The 14,931-nt window shown below is 46.9% G+C and overlaps 1 protein-coding gene across 1 annotated transcript; it reads left to right on the top strand.

Annotated features, from left to right (window-relative positions):
* LOC18788358 (malate dehydrogenase) lies at positions 1,035-3,888 on the top strand. Its single transcript, XM_007227409.2, has 7 exons — positions 1,035-1,302; positions 1,778-1,936; positions 2,028-2,203; positions 2,573-2,850; positions 2,933-3,068; positions 3,153-3,264; positions 3,356-3,888. The coding sequence occupies exons 1-7, from the start codon at positions 1,260-1,262 to the stop codon at positions 3,448-3,450; spliced, it is 999 nt and encodes a 332-aa protein (XP_007227471.1). The 5' UTR covers positions 1,035-1,259; the 3' UTR covers positions 3,451-3,888.

Here is a 14,931-nt window from a genome sequence, read left to right as displayed (position 1 = left end):
TATTTTTTTTGCTTAAAAATTAACAAATAATCCAGTTCATACATTTAGAAATTTTTTGAAGTTGAACTTGAAAAAATAGTGATTATAAAATTTAAAATATAGCATTATATTTTAAAATTTTGTAATAAAAATAAAAAAAAGACCGGTCTGGTTCGGTCCGATTTGTTGACTTTTTTGGTCAACCAGTTTTTTTTTTTCGATTTTTTTTACCAATTCGGTTTGGTGTTCTGATTTTCCGATCCCAATGTCCACCCCTACATCCAAGTCTACCCCTTATGAATTATCTTCAATTTATGAGTTATGAAATTTCAAATAGGATTTGTAATCGATTTTGGTGTTCTTGCTTATTCAATAGGTTATACTTTATTAAACATGCTCATTATTTCTCTATGACTAGATGTGTGTGTGTATATATATATTTGTTATCAATGAAATTCACTTGAGTTTTCTATTTACTTAGTAGGTTTGTACGTAAGATACATTTAGCCCACCTTAATTTGAAATCTTGAGTCTGTCCCTGATAACCACCATTCTCAATATTTGACACGCATCTACGAACATTACTATAATTCCACAAATACAAATCAAAAAATTTACTATAATTATGACAATAAACACGTATTATATGTTAAAAATGATGATAAAAGTACACCTTAAATTAAATTCATATTTCTTATGTTCATGTTTGTTTAGGGTTCAGTCGGAATTTAAGCAATGCCATGATTTATTTTTTGTTTGGTACCTTTTATTTTTCTGAATTATTTATCACTCATCTGTTTGACTTATTGGTGTACTCTTAACTAACGTGGCAACGTCAGCTCAAACGAGGACCGATAGTTAGTTTAGAAACTTTAAAACTACTTTTTAAGCGCAACGCATGGATCATGACGATTGTCGTTCGGACAAATCACGAGACAGAATCTAAACGGAATATGCCTCCTGCGCTTCTTCCGCTGCACGCGCGTCTTCCTCTCCAAGTCATCGCCTTGATGCCCTAACATGACGCCGTCTAACAGTCCACTTGTTTCCAAAACCTGGAAACGGTACCGTTCCACTTTTGATCCCTTTCTCAAACCCCAAAAACGCCGTCGTCTACAGCTATCCCCTATCGCATTTCCTTGGCAACATAATTTCCACGCCTATAAAATGTACTTCCCCTTTATCTTCTTTACTCTCTCACTGTAAGCTCTTCTCTCCCACATCTACGAATCTACTTCATCGATCGAATCTTCTTCCTCTTCTCTCCTCAATCAGAATCCATGGCGAAAGGACCAGTTCGCGTCCTTGTTACTGGAGCCGCAGGTACTGTAACGTTTCCTTTACAATAGGAATCTCACAGTTCAGCTTCACTTCTAACTAGTTTTGAGCGATCTTCTAGTTCTAGATCTGGGAAATTCGTCTGAAAAAAAATATATTGTTCATGCTTTTGAGCTTGTAGTTTTGCATGTTCTTGATGCGCCGTTTAGATCTGGTAGGTAATGGTATAAAACTTACATATGGTAGGGCTGAGATTCTCAGAAGATCGCTGAAGTAGTAAGTAGATGTTGTCAAATGATACGGCTTATGATTTGTTTGAAGTATTGATCCAAAACTCGATGAGGTTGAATTTTGTCTTTTATAGTGGTATTTGATAGTGTGTATCTTTCTCACTGAAGTAGTGATTAGATTGATGCTTTCAAATCATATAGTGTATGATTTGCTTAAGTGGCGATACGAGATTTGATCAGTTTGAATTTTTGAGTGGTGTATAAAAGTTTGTATATTTTTGGATTTTCAGGACAAATTGGATATGCGCTTGTACCAATGATCGCAAGGGGAGTGATGCTGGGAGCTGACCAGCCGGTGATTCTTCACCTGCTTGATATCCCACCAGCTGCTGAGGCTTTGAATGGTGTCAAGATGGAGTTGGTCGATGCTGCTTTCCCTCTTCTTAAAGGTAAATAGGGAAAAACACTCAACTGATCTGTTATATGCACATGTACTGTGTTTGCGTATGTGATATAATTGATATTTGTGTATTTTATCAGGTGTTGTTGCTACAACTGATGTTGTGGAGGCATGCACTGGAGTCAACATTGCCGTTATGGTTGGTGGCTTCCCAAGGAAGGAAGGCATGGAAAGAAAAGATGTCATGTCAAAGAACGTTTCTATTTACAAGTCACAAGCTTCTGCTCTGGAGAAGCACGCAGCTGCTAACTGCAAGGTAAGTGCCAAATTTTCAATCAATTTTTTTTTAGTTTGTTGCGTTTGATCTATGTTACTGGGTTATGAGATGAGTTTTGTACACGTCCCAAATACACAACTCCATCTTCATGGAGAATCATGACTAATTTGTCATTGTATCGGACTGTGCCATGTATCTCTTTGTTTTCTCAATGAAATTCTTAAGGTGGTTCCACAGATGCGAGATTGTAAATTTGTCATATCTGTATAAGGGGTGTGATCAATCCCCCTTTGGAAAACAACTAGCCTTCCTTTCTTTAGGTTTTCTATACAACATGAAGACACTTGTTGCAGTTTAAAATTTAAAATTGATTTGACATTTATATGCTACCTTTCCTTTCTTTTGCAGGTTTTGGTTGTTGCTAATCCTGCAAACACCAATGCACTGATCTTGAAGGAATTTGCACCATCAATTCCTGAGAAAAACATAACCTGTTTGACTAGACTGGATCATAACAGGGCTTTGGGCCAGGTTTCAGAGAGATTGAACGTTCAAGTTTCTGATGTTAAAAATGTTATTATCTGGGGAAACCACTCATCATCACAGTATCCTGATGTCAACCATGCAACTGTCAAGACACCTTCTGGAGAGAAAGCTGTTCGTGAGCTTGTTGCTGATGATGCATGGTATGAGAATGGACAAATATTTAATTCTAGCTTTAGTCCTGTTATGAGGTTTACTTACATTGATGCGCTCCTTTTTCGGTAGGTTGACCGGAGAATTCATTACCACTGTTCAACAACGTGGTGCTGCAATCATCAAGGCTCGTAAGCTGTCCAGTGCATTATCTGCTGCTAGCTCTGCTTGTGATCACATTCGTGATTGGGTACTTGGAACCCCCGAGGTGTGCATGATTCTGTCTGGTTTTCAATTATACCATGTTAGACACATGTATGTATGCTTATGATTTATATGTCCATACATTCAGGGCACCTGGGTTTCCATGGGTGTGTACTCTGATGGCTCATACAATGTTCCTTCTGGTCTCATTTACTCATTCCCAGTCACTTGCCAAAATGGGGAGTGGAAGATTGTTCAAGGTAAAACCCTCCAGCTCCTGCGTTCCCTGACATTTTAATAGAATGAGAAATTCTCAGTGTTCTAATATCTTTTTGATTTGCAATTGTCTAGGGCTCTCTATTGACGAATTCTCTAGGAAGAAGTTGGACGCAACCGCAGACGAGCTCAGTGAGGAAAAGGCTTTGGCATACTCTTGCCTCTCTTGAATGTTCCCGTCTATTATTCCTGGCCGTGGTTCTAAGTTGGCCTGCCTGCAATGTGTGACAAATGGAAGTAGCTGAAGTTTTGAATAATGCCATTGTTAAGATAGAGAGATCTGTTAATGATGCAGAAGCTGCTTGTGTGGGTTTTACAGTTGTTGAACCCATTGTTATATCCCGGATGCTCGACTTTTTTTTCTGTCTTTCGTTTTTTCGGAAAAATTGCAAATTTGAATGTGGGATTGAGACGTAAAATAACCCATATTTGCCCTGATTCCAAGACTTCAAAAAGAGTCCACAGGTTTCATGTGACTTAAATTACCTTTTAAGCCTTCAGAGTTTGATAACATATATGATCCGGTGTTTGCGGTCATAATGGTGTCTACAATCTGCGGTTATATTTAAATGTTAATCTGCATTGTGCATTATATAGGGATTGTTGAACGCGATCTTGCTTCAATTTTCTAAATGATTTGGTTTTTCTGTTTTTGCGAAAAAGAGTACAAATCATTCATACCCAGAATAGTTTACAGTGAACTGAAGAACATTACAGCCCCAAATCCAGGATGGTCCTATCCAAACTAAAGATCGCATAGCAGGCGCGAAGGCCAGAAATCAGTGAGCCAAAAAGCCAGAGTGCAACCAGCCCACTATAAACCAGTACACCATCAAGTATCAGTTTCAAATAGAACCCAGCTACTGAGGCAAAATCATCTCAAACTTGATGAGATACCACCACCAAGAGAATAAGCATAACCACTCAGAAATGCTCCCAATGCTTAAGCCAAGTATCAAAGCACTCTCCCTTCTCCACTAGGTCCACATCACCTAATCGCTGAAATGTTCCATCTCTACAAAAGGCTTCTCCACCAAATAATCCCGATCCTCAACACATAGAATTCCTTGGTTGAAGTAAAACAACTTCAGATATACAAGGAACTCCATTAGATCAAAGCAACACAAAAGAGGAAATGAGAAAGAATTGGTACAAGAGCTAGTGAACAAACCCCAGAAAAAAAAACTAGGGAGAAACCAAAAACCCTTGCCCAAAGCAAGGGGAAGACAAAATCCAACACACCTCTCCACAACAAATATGGGGGGACATATTATAGGCATTGAAAAAACAGGTGTGACATATTATAGAAATCTAGTGAAAAACCCAAAAGAAACAGCCAACTCTCAAACAAACCCAAAATATTTTCAAAAAGACAGAAAAGTCCCTCTTCTTCAGCATCAAAGACATGCAAATCTTAGGCTCAAAATAACATGTGAAGATTTTGTCTCGTTCCAACATGTGAAGATTTTGTTCCGTTGTAGCGCAGCAAAAGTGTCAGCAGTGCAGAAATAGTAGCAGCCCATGTTAAGATGTTTTGTTTGTTTGTACATATGATTGAGTGCCTTTTGTCTTAGTTTGCATGTGAATTAGAAGAAAAACAATCATCATGGTTGTCACATTTCGGGATTGGCTCCGCCGTAGCACGATATTGTTCGCTTTGGCCCCCATGCCCTCATGGTTTTGTTTCTGGGAACTCACAAACAACTTCCCAGTAGGTCACCCATCCTGGGATTGCTCTAATCCAAACTCGCTTAACTTCGGAGTTCTTATGGCTCCGAAGCCAATGAGCTCTCACAAGGCCTCGTGCAAGATGAATGTAGACATGTACATATAAGGCATATTATTCCGTTTTCGTTGGTTGATGTGGGATGTTACAATCTACCCCCTTAGGAGCTCGACGTCCTCGTCGGCACACTCGCACCACACGACAGAGTGGCTCTGATACCAAATTGTCACATCCCGGGATCGGCTCCGTCGTAGCACGATATTGTCCGCTTTGGGCCCCTCTCTCTGCCCTTACGGTTTTATTTATGGGAACTCATGAGCAACCCAGTGAGTCACCTATCCTGGGATTTCTCTAGCTCAAACTCGCTTAACTTCGGAGTTCCCATGACTCCAAAGTCAGTGAGCTCCCAAGGCCTCGTGTTAGATGGAGACGGGCGTATACATATAAGGCACATCACCCCTCTCCGTTGGTCGATGTGAGATGTTACAATCTATCTCCCTTAGGGGTCCGACGTCATCGTCAACACACTCACACCACATGGCAAAGTGGCTCTAATACCAAATTAACAGATCCCGGGATCGGCTTCTCCGTAGCACAATATTGTCCGCTTTGGGCCCACTCACGAACAACTTCCCAGTGAGTCACCCATCCTGGGATTGCTCTAGCCCAAACACGCTTAACTTCGGAGTTCCTATGGCTCCGAAGCCAATGAGCTCCCAAAAGGCCTCATGCTAAATAGAGGCGGACATGTACATATAAGGCACATCACCCCCTCTCCGTTGGTCGATGTGGGATGTTACAATTTTTTTGTCCATTCACAATGCACCTTGTGTGAGCTTTGAGAAAAGATAACCATAAAGTATTCCAGAAAATAACAATAGGGATAAAAGGCAGAGCCAAAGTAAAGAGAAGGGGTTTAACTGAACTACTCCAATTATCTATAACCAATACCCAAATCCAAACCTATAACTAATACCAACAATAGCAATACTGAAATCAAAAAACAAAGATTCTTTTAATTCTTCTAAAGATTATATATGGTAACAGCCATTCTCTGTGGCCATTTCAGCCACTTCTTTCTCCAATCTGCCAAACTAAAGTGTATTATAATTGCTTTGAGTATTTTAATTATAACCCTTTTCTTGGTGATCTGATAATTGCTTTTAGTTTGAGCTTTACCAGTGAGATGGTCCACCAAAGAGGCATTTGAGATGTTAAGAACAATAAATACAGTGCTAGCTGCAATTGGATGGTCCTGATAAGTGACAATGCAGTGTCTAAGAAGGCTAACCAAATGCCTATGCCTCAGTTTTGGCAAGGCTTCCATGCTCTGGTTCAAGTTTTGGGGCAACTGCTTCTGCTTTAATTTCACACATTTCACTTGTACCGGTAAACCATCTTTGAGCCAGCCTTTGTAGACCAGTAATGTATATATTGCACATAAATAATGACATCAAGTTGATGAACAATAATGTTGGCTCCATCAAATAATGCATTTAAAGCCAACAAATAGCACAAATTCAATGTTAATACCGATCACAGAGAGAGAGAGAGAGAGAGAGAGAGAGAGAGAGAGAGAGACAGAGACAGAGACAGAGACAGAGAAAGTTTGGCTACCCATGTGAATCCTGGAGAGTCTGAGAGCCATGAGAACTGAAGGATTCACAATCTCCGCACTGCCAACAAAAAATAATGAAAATCTAAGCTAAGCTAACCCCTAGAAAAGTAGCTTCATACCTTTCTGGCCAAAGAGGAAGAAGATCTAATCTAAAGCTTATGAAATGGAAGATGGGAATCCATATGGGGGCTTAAAAATTGTTGTGATGAGGAAGGGTAGCTTCCATAGGCACCGCGAGGGAGATGGCGAAAGCAACAAACTCGTTGACCTGAACGACATGATGGAGATGGCAATCAAGGCAAGTTCGGTGGACGGCGAGAGGGTGATGTGCTTCATAGATGTAAGAAAGGGTTTTCTGAACGGTTCGTGAGGTAGTAGTGTTTGAGAGAGCATGGGTTTTTTGAAAAACTCTAAGGTATCGTTGTTGTTGATGCGAAAAAATGGTTTACCACTTATTTCGTCAACTTAGTCAAATTATCCCTTCGGTAGGTGACTGTCCTCGGTAAGTGATCTACTCCGGAGGGGTGAGTACCTACAAAAGGACACGTTCGGTAAATCCTTGGGGTACCGGTGCGGTACCGGCCGAAGGCTCTCCGATGCTTAAGTAAGTACGGACTTAGTAAAGTTTAACTGACAGATCACACGATAGCGTACCGTTAGTTCTGATCCCTTCCTTTTGGGGATATGGGTCTCCTTATATAGGTCTTGGGAGGTGTGCACTGTGCTCATATTTCCGATGTGGGACTCTGGACATGAATTGTGAGCATGGCACGTGTCTGATGGTAAAAGGGGCCAAGATAGATGGCTTCGGTAGGGAGCATGCCGAAGGGGTCCGTTGATCAGAATCGATCCTATCCACGTGTTCGGTGGTAATAGGCCATTTATTTCGGTATAAACAGTAGTCCCCCAAGTTCTCTTCCGAAGGTCCTTCGGAAGGGAATTTAGTTCTCTATGGCAGCTTGGAGGTTATCCTGCCGTTCGGTATGCTCGTTTGGGGAGAGGGAAGACGCTTGCGTCGATCCTTTCGAAAAATATCGTTCGGGAGAAATTGACCTGGGACACGAGGGGTCGTCGATGTTGAGAGGCAAGTGGGCAGAGAGACGCTTCGTCTTCTGTGCCTGGCGCGCAGTTAATGACGCCATCCGTCGGGTGACGCGTGGCCAGCAAAAGCATGTCTGGCGGCGCATTGATGAGCCGTTTCGTCTTTCGAGGCGTACCGTTACAGCTCTCTCCCTATAAATAGAGGTTGCTCCGGATGAAAGGTTCACTTTGCAATTGTGAGTTTGCGCGAGAGCTCTTGAGTAGGCGATTTTCGAAGTGTGCGAACGGTAATCCAGGCGATTTTTGAAGTGTTTCTCGGCATACGAGGCGATTTCCGGAGGGAGTGAACGGCAATCCAGGCGACTTTCACAGCACTCAAGGTAAGATACCGTTCGGTACCCCCTGAATTTTTATTATACGTCTGTCCATGGCATAGGCTAGCCGATCGTTAAGTAGGATCTTCCTTCGGTAGTCTAGTGGCCATAGGTAGAGATGTAGGTATCGGTAGGATAGTGCGGCACGAACCTTAGTTTCCCTTTTCTTTATTTTGTAGATGTCCGATAGCGAATCGCCGTTCGGTAATGAGCCCAACGCGTTCGATGGGGAGTTGTCATCGGGATGGGATACGTCCAACGGGGCTGTGAGCCTCGCTGCCGAGGATGGAGATGACACTAATGCTGAATTATTCGGTGAGGAGGTAGACTCCGTTCCCACCCATGGCATCGGCAAGGGGCTCATGATGAGGCACCCGCTACCCTTGGCCGCGGTGTACAAGGACGGTACCCGTGTCGGGCCGTTCGAGCACCAACCCGAGGCCTCCACCTCCAGTCGAAGCGTGGACATTGCCGGTCCTTCCCGCCCGAGGGTAACCATTGTCCACCGAGGGCCGCCTAGGATACCGGTGGGTGTGCCTCAGAAGGCTCTGTTCGGGGTCGATTACCTGAAGCCCAATAAGATCACCGAACGGGAGTTGGAGAAGATCAGGGCCGAATACCTAATCCCTGATTCGGTAAGGATGAGGATTCCGAGCCCGGTTGAGTCCCTCAGTGACCCGGCGAACAGCAAGGTGACCTTCTTCACCGACGTCCTTGTGCAAGGGGTTCGGTTGCCGTTGCAACCTGCCGTGCAGAGGATCCTTGTGCAGATCGGGTACGCTCCGGGCCAATACAACCCTAACTTCTGGGTGGCCCTGATGGGGGTGATCGCGGCATTCGGGATTGCCGAGGAAGGGGAGCCTTCCTACGAGCAGTTCTCGTATCTGTACAGCGTCACCAAGTCCAAGAGCGCCGATCATGGTGGCTGGGTTCAGGCAAACTGCCTGAAGGCTGCCGAGCAGGGGCATTTCGTTAGTTCAGTGCCGACTTCCCAGAAGTCATGGAGGAATCGGCGGGTGTTGCTCTCCGGCGATTGGGAATCGCCATCGGGAACACCCCCTAGCTTTCGAGTCCCCACGACTTTCCAGATTGCCGGTAGGTTTTCGAATTACCGATCGGTAGGCTGGCCTTTTTTTTTTTTTTCTCTTGGTGTATTTTATTAATTTTTCTCCGTTTGACAAGCAAACTCAAGCAGCCGAGCCCCAAGCCGAGCGAGATCCGGCAGCTTGACAGAGTGAGGTTGCGAGTACCCGCTGCCGAGCGAGTTTATCCGCGCTTCCTCTTCACCGACAACCTCATCAGAGCCGGCCTCGTCGACCCTGCCGAGAGTATGTAGACCTTTCTTCCCCCCTTTTTTTTTGTATATTGTCTTTGCTTGCCGAACTGACTAAGTGCCTTTTTGACCAGTGACGGACGCCAGGAAAGCTGCCGAGGCCAAAAAGATGAACGAGTCCTCCAGGAGGCGCCTGATGATGGGCCTGGAGGGCAAAAAGAAAAGAAAGCAGCCCGAGGTGGCTTCCGTTCGGCAGCCGGTGCCGGATCCGGAGGACCAAACCCTCGCGGATCGCCTTCGGCAGCTTGATGCCGATGCCGTTCGGAGGCGCACCGCCGATGAAGCCGCTGCGCCGAGGCATCGGGACGCCGAGGCTGCCACCTCCAAGGCTGCCGGCAAGCGTCCGGAGACGGTCGATCTGGAGGCCGAGCCGGTCCCCAAGCGCCCTCGCCAACCGGAGGTTCCCAGGGCCGTCCTTGCGGTGGAGGACGAGGACGGTCCTTCCGAGGCCGTCTCCATCGCCTGCCCGGCGAAAACCGTCCAGTTCGTCAACCACATGATCCTCAGCTCTCAGATGGAGCTGCCGGAGGTCGACGAACTGCCGAAGAAGTTTCTTCGGGAGGAGGCTGGACGCGCCTTCCGGCTTCAGGCCGCGGTAAGATTTTTCCTCTTCCTTCGTCGTTTTTGCCTACTGTGTTTTGTGCTTCTGACCTTCTGTGTTTTGTGCAGGCATCCATGGATATGTGGCTCTGCGTTAAGCGGGCCATCACTGCGGCCGAGCGCGCCAAGAAGGCGTACGAGGACGGCAGGTCCAAGGTTGCCGAGGCTGGCCAAGCGCTCCAGGAGCACGCCCACCTGGTCAAGGAGAAAGACTCTGCCGAACGGCAGGTGGAGGAGATGAAGGGGCTCCTGGAGGCTGCGCTGGAGGCAACGAAGGATGCCGAGGCTTCCAAAGACGCGGTGCAGGCGGCCTTGGAGGAGTCGGAGCGGGCGAAAGCAGCGGCGCAGGCGGCCCTGGAGGAATCGGAACGGGCCAAGGCCGCGGAGATCGAGGCTGCGGTTCAGTCAGCTATCTAGGGGTACCGTTCGTCTTCCGAGTTCTCTATCCTTCTGGATAAGGAAGTGGGCTCAGAGATGACGGACCTGTTGTACCGATTCAAGCGGTACAACCCTGAGCAGAAGTTGAACTTGAACTTCATTGCCGACCCTCCTCCTCTACCAGAAGGGATTACCGATGAGATGATTGAAGATTACGAGGGGGAGGACGCCGTCGAAGGCTCTGGATCCGCCGTCGAAGGCTCTGGATCCGCCGAGGCTGCTACTGGTGACGAAGCCTGAGGGCCTCCTTTGACTTTCTTGTAATAGTTTTAGTTTTTTTTTTTTGTATGCACCGAACACCTTGATGCCGAGGGCATCTCTAATTTAAATGCATATTTTTCTCTACTTCTGTTTGTTCGATCTGATTTTGTTCAATTGCCGATTGTTCTTATTGCCGTATAGGATTTATGACGTTATAAAGGTCACTTCGAAATTGTCGAAATTGTCAAGTTCCGACGGAATCTGTAGGGTAACAATTTCGAAAATATTTATTGCCGTAGGCTAATAAAGATGCCGTAGAACGTTATCTTGCCTATATTAGCAGCCGTAGGCTAGTAGAGATTTTAACAAGAGTTTCTGAAGTAATAGTGCCGAAGGCTTTCTATTAATTTCTGCCGAAAGGCGTTTACAATTTTGTCCTACCGTAGGCTAGGTTATAAATTTGTCCTGCCGTAGGCTAGGTTACTTGAAATAGTACTTGAGATGTTCTACGTTCCAAGGATGACCGAGGGTCTTGCCATTGGAATCTCTTAAGCGGTAGGTTCCCGATCGAAGGATACCGATGATCTCATAAGGTCCTTCCTAGGAAGGTCCGAGGGTTCCTTCCGTGGCATCCTTAGTTGCTAGGGACACCTTCCTCATGACCCAATCACCGATTCGGAATGAGCGGTGTCTGACTCTAGAGTCGTAATACTGAGAGACACGTTGCTTGTAGGCCTCGTTCCGAAGGTTGGCATGTGCCCGGTGCTCTTCAAGAAGGTCGAGGCTTAGAGAAAGTGCTTCTTCATTTGGCTTCGGTGCGAAGGTTTCCGTTCGGTAGGAAGGTTCGCCAATTTCTACCGGCACAACGGCTTCCGAACCGAAAGCCAAAGAGAAAGGGGTCTCTCCTGTGGACGTTCGGTAGGAGGTCCGAATGGCCCATAGCGCTTCGGGAAGCTTTTCTGGCCAGGCCCGTTTGGCTTTGTCCAGCTGCCGTTTCAGCAGTTTCTTGATGATTTTGTTTATTGCTTCTACTTGACCGTTTGACTGGGGATGGGCCGGTGATGCGAAAAACAAGTTGATTTTCAGGCGGGTGCAAAATTGCCTTAAGAGCTCCGAGTCGAACTGCCTGCCATTGTCGGTAATGATTGCATACGGGATACCGAAACGGCAACAAATGTGAGTCCAGACGAAGTCTTCAACCCTTGCTGCCGTTATGGTTGCAAGAGGTTCGGCTTCCACCCATTTGGTGAAGTAGTCAACGGCAACCACAGCGTATTTCACCTGGCCTTTACCTTGCGGCATAGGACCGATCAGGTCTAGTCCCCATTGTGCGAAAGGCCAAGGACTCACGATTGGTGTCAGGGGTTCGGCGGGGATATGCTGTATGTTGCCGAAGCGCTGACATTTATCACATTTCTTCACAAGCAAACTGGCGTCCTGGTACATGGTCGGCCAGAAGTATCCCTGCCGAAAAGCTTTGTGCGCGAGTGACCGGGACCCGGAATGGTCGCCGCAAACACCATTGTGGATCTCCCGGAGGACGTAGCCCCCCTGTTATGCCGTAAGGCACTTGAGATACGGAGTCGTGTAGCCACGTTTGTAAAGGACGTCGTTGATGACGGTGTACCTTGCCGATCGGTACCTAAGCTTTCGGGCCTGGGCCTTGTCCTCTAGAAGAGTGCCGTTGGCCAGGTATGAGTAAATAGGGGACATCCATGTATCTTCGTATCGTACGGTACATATTTCGGAGGCTACCGTGCTCGGTTGGGCAAGAATTTCCACCGACACTTTTCTTCCGACCTTATCATTGATTGCCGAAGCTAGCCGTGCCAATGCATCGGCATGGCTGTTTTCGTTTCTGGGGATCTGCTTGATCTCGTAGGCTCGGAAGCTCTGGAGCAGCTGGTGGGTAGACGAAAGGTAGGCGTTCATGGAGGCGTCTCTGGCCACGAAGTCTGCCGTTACCTGGTTCACAATGAGCTGGGAGTCGCTATGAATCCTGATCTGTTTTGCATTCATGCTCTTGGCTAACCGAAGGCCGGCCAAGAGAGCCTCATATTCTGCTTCATTGTTGGAGGTTCGGAAGTTAAATCGGAGGGCGTACTCGATCTTGAGTCCCTCCGGTGTTGTCAGTACCAAACCTGCTCCGCACCCTTGTTGGTTTGCCGAGCCGTCGACGTGCAGAATCCATACGGGATTTGAGGCGTCAAACCGTTCGGCGTCTACCTCCATCGGCGTTCCGGTTTCGGTGACTGGCTCGGGTATCTCCTGTGCCGTTGATGGGGTGAGCTCAGAGATGAAATCGGCAATGGCTTGACCCTTTTCGGCGGGCCTTAGCATGAATTGTATATCGAATTCTCCGAGTTCAATCGCCCACTTTATCAATCGGCCAGAAGTCTCTGGTTTTTGGAGCACTTGCCGAAGCGGTTGGTTAGTCAGGACTTTGATTCCGTGCGCTTGAAAGTATGGCCGAAGTCTTCGTGCCGAGATCACCAGAGCTAGTGCGAGCTGCTCTAATGGGGGATACCGAAGTTCGGCACTCTGGAGTGCCTTACTGACGTAGAAGATCGGTAGCTCTGCCTTCTCTGGCTTTCGAATCAATACCGAACTGACGGCAGTGCTAGATACCGAAAGGTATAGATAGAGAATCTCCCCATGTAGTGGTTTTGACAGAAGAGGTGCTTTGCCCATGTAGTCTTTTAAGTCTTGAAACGCTTTATCACATTCGGTAGTCCATATGATATTCCGTTTGCCCCCTTTCAAGGCTTTAAAGAACGGTACACATTTGTCGGTTGCCTTTGATATGAAGCGAGTTAAGGCAGCCACTCGTCCGGTAAGACTTTGAATGTCCTTTGTCGTCTTTGGCCTCTCCATGTCGATGATGGCCTTTATTTTTTCGGGATTCGCTTCGATACCCCTGTGACTAATCATGAATCCGAGGAATTTCCCGGAAGATACACCGAAGGCGCATTTCATCGGGTTCAGCCTCATCCGGTAATCTTTCAGTATGCCGAACATGATCGACAAATTGTGCAGGTGCTCTTCGGCAGTTCTGCTTTTTACCAACATGTCGTCAACGTAGACCTCCATGATGCTGCCGATGTATTTGGCGAAGATTCTGTTGACAAGCCTCTGATACGTTGCCCCCGCGTTCTTCAGTCCGAACGGCATGACATTGTAACAGTACAACCCTCTGTCTGTAATGAAGGCGGTGTGCTCGTTGTCGGGTGGATGCATGAAAATCTGGTTGTATCCTGAATAGGCGTCCATGAAGCTGAGCAATTCGTGTCCGGCGGTGGCTTCCACGAGCTGGTCTATCCGTGACAACGGAAAGCTGTCCTTGGGGCAGGCCTTATTCAAATCGGTATAGTCTTGGCACATTCGCCAGCCGCCTGTACCCTTCCGGACCATGACCGAATTTGCCAGCCATACCGGGTATGTAACCTCCCTGATGAAGCCGATAGTTTGAAGTTTGTCAACTTCCGTGCGCATGGCTTCGTACCGTTCGGCATCATACGAACGCCGCTTCTGTCTTACAGGCTTGTAGGCGGGGGAAATGCTGAGTTTATGGCTGACGATCTCGGGGTCTATGCCGGGCATGTCTTCGTAAGACCATACGAACACTTCCGAATAGTACCGTAAGAAGTCTATGAACTGCGTTCGGAGGGCAGGGGTTAGTCTAGTGCCGATTCTAACCCGACGATCGGGCTGCTCTTCGTTTAGGGTTATCGTCTCCAGTGTTTCGGCAGGCTGTGTATGAGGAGTCGGGGACTCATCCCTGGGGTCATCAACTGGTCCCGTACCGTTCGGTATCCCCTGAACAGACATGGTCTCGTCGGGAACTTTGAAAGAGGTTGACTTGATTGCCGTGGCGTAGCAAGTCCGCGCGCTTAGCTGATTTCCCCTGACAGCCCCTACGCCATTGGGGGTCGGGAATTTCATCAACAGCATGTGTGGGGAAAGATGCGCCTTGACCCTGGTCAGTGCCGTTCGTCCAACAATGACGTTGTACGCCGTCGGGCAGTCAACGATGAGGAACTGATCGTACACCGTTGTCCTCCTTGGCGCGGTACCGAAGGTAATTGGCAGTTTTACACTACTGACTGGTTGGACCAAGTCCCCAGAGAAACTTAGCAAAGGTGTCAACTGCCGGTCGACCTGGCTGTCCTTTATTCCCATTTCTCGGAAAGCTTCGGCAAAGATCACGTTTACCGAGCTTCCGGTATCGATCAGTACTCGCCCTACATCGTAATCGGTGATTTCGGCTCGGACAATCATTGGGTCGTCGTGGGGGTAGAGGATGCCCTGTTCCTCTTCCTT

This window comes from Prunus persica, chromosome G1 (assembly GCF_000346465.2).
Source record: "Prunus persica cultivar Lovell chromosome G1, Prunus_persica_NCBIv2, whole genome shotgun sequence".
Lineage (NCBI taxonomy): Eukaryota > Viridiplantae > Streptophyta > Magnoliopsida > Rosales > Rosaceae > Prunus > Prunus persica.
This window is presented reverse-complemented; position numbering and strand designations above follow the sequence as displayed.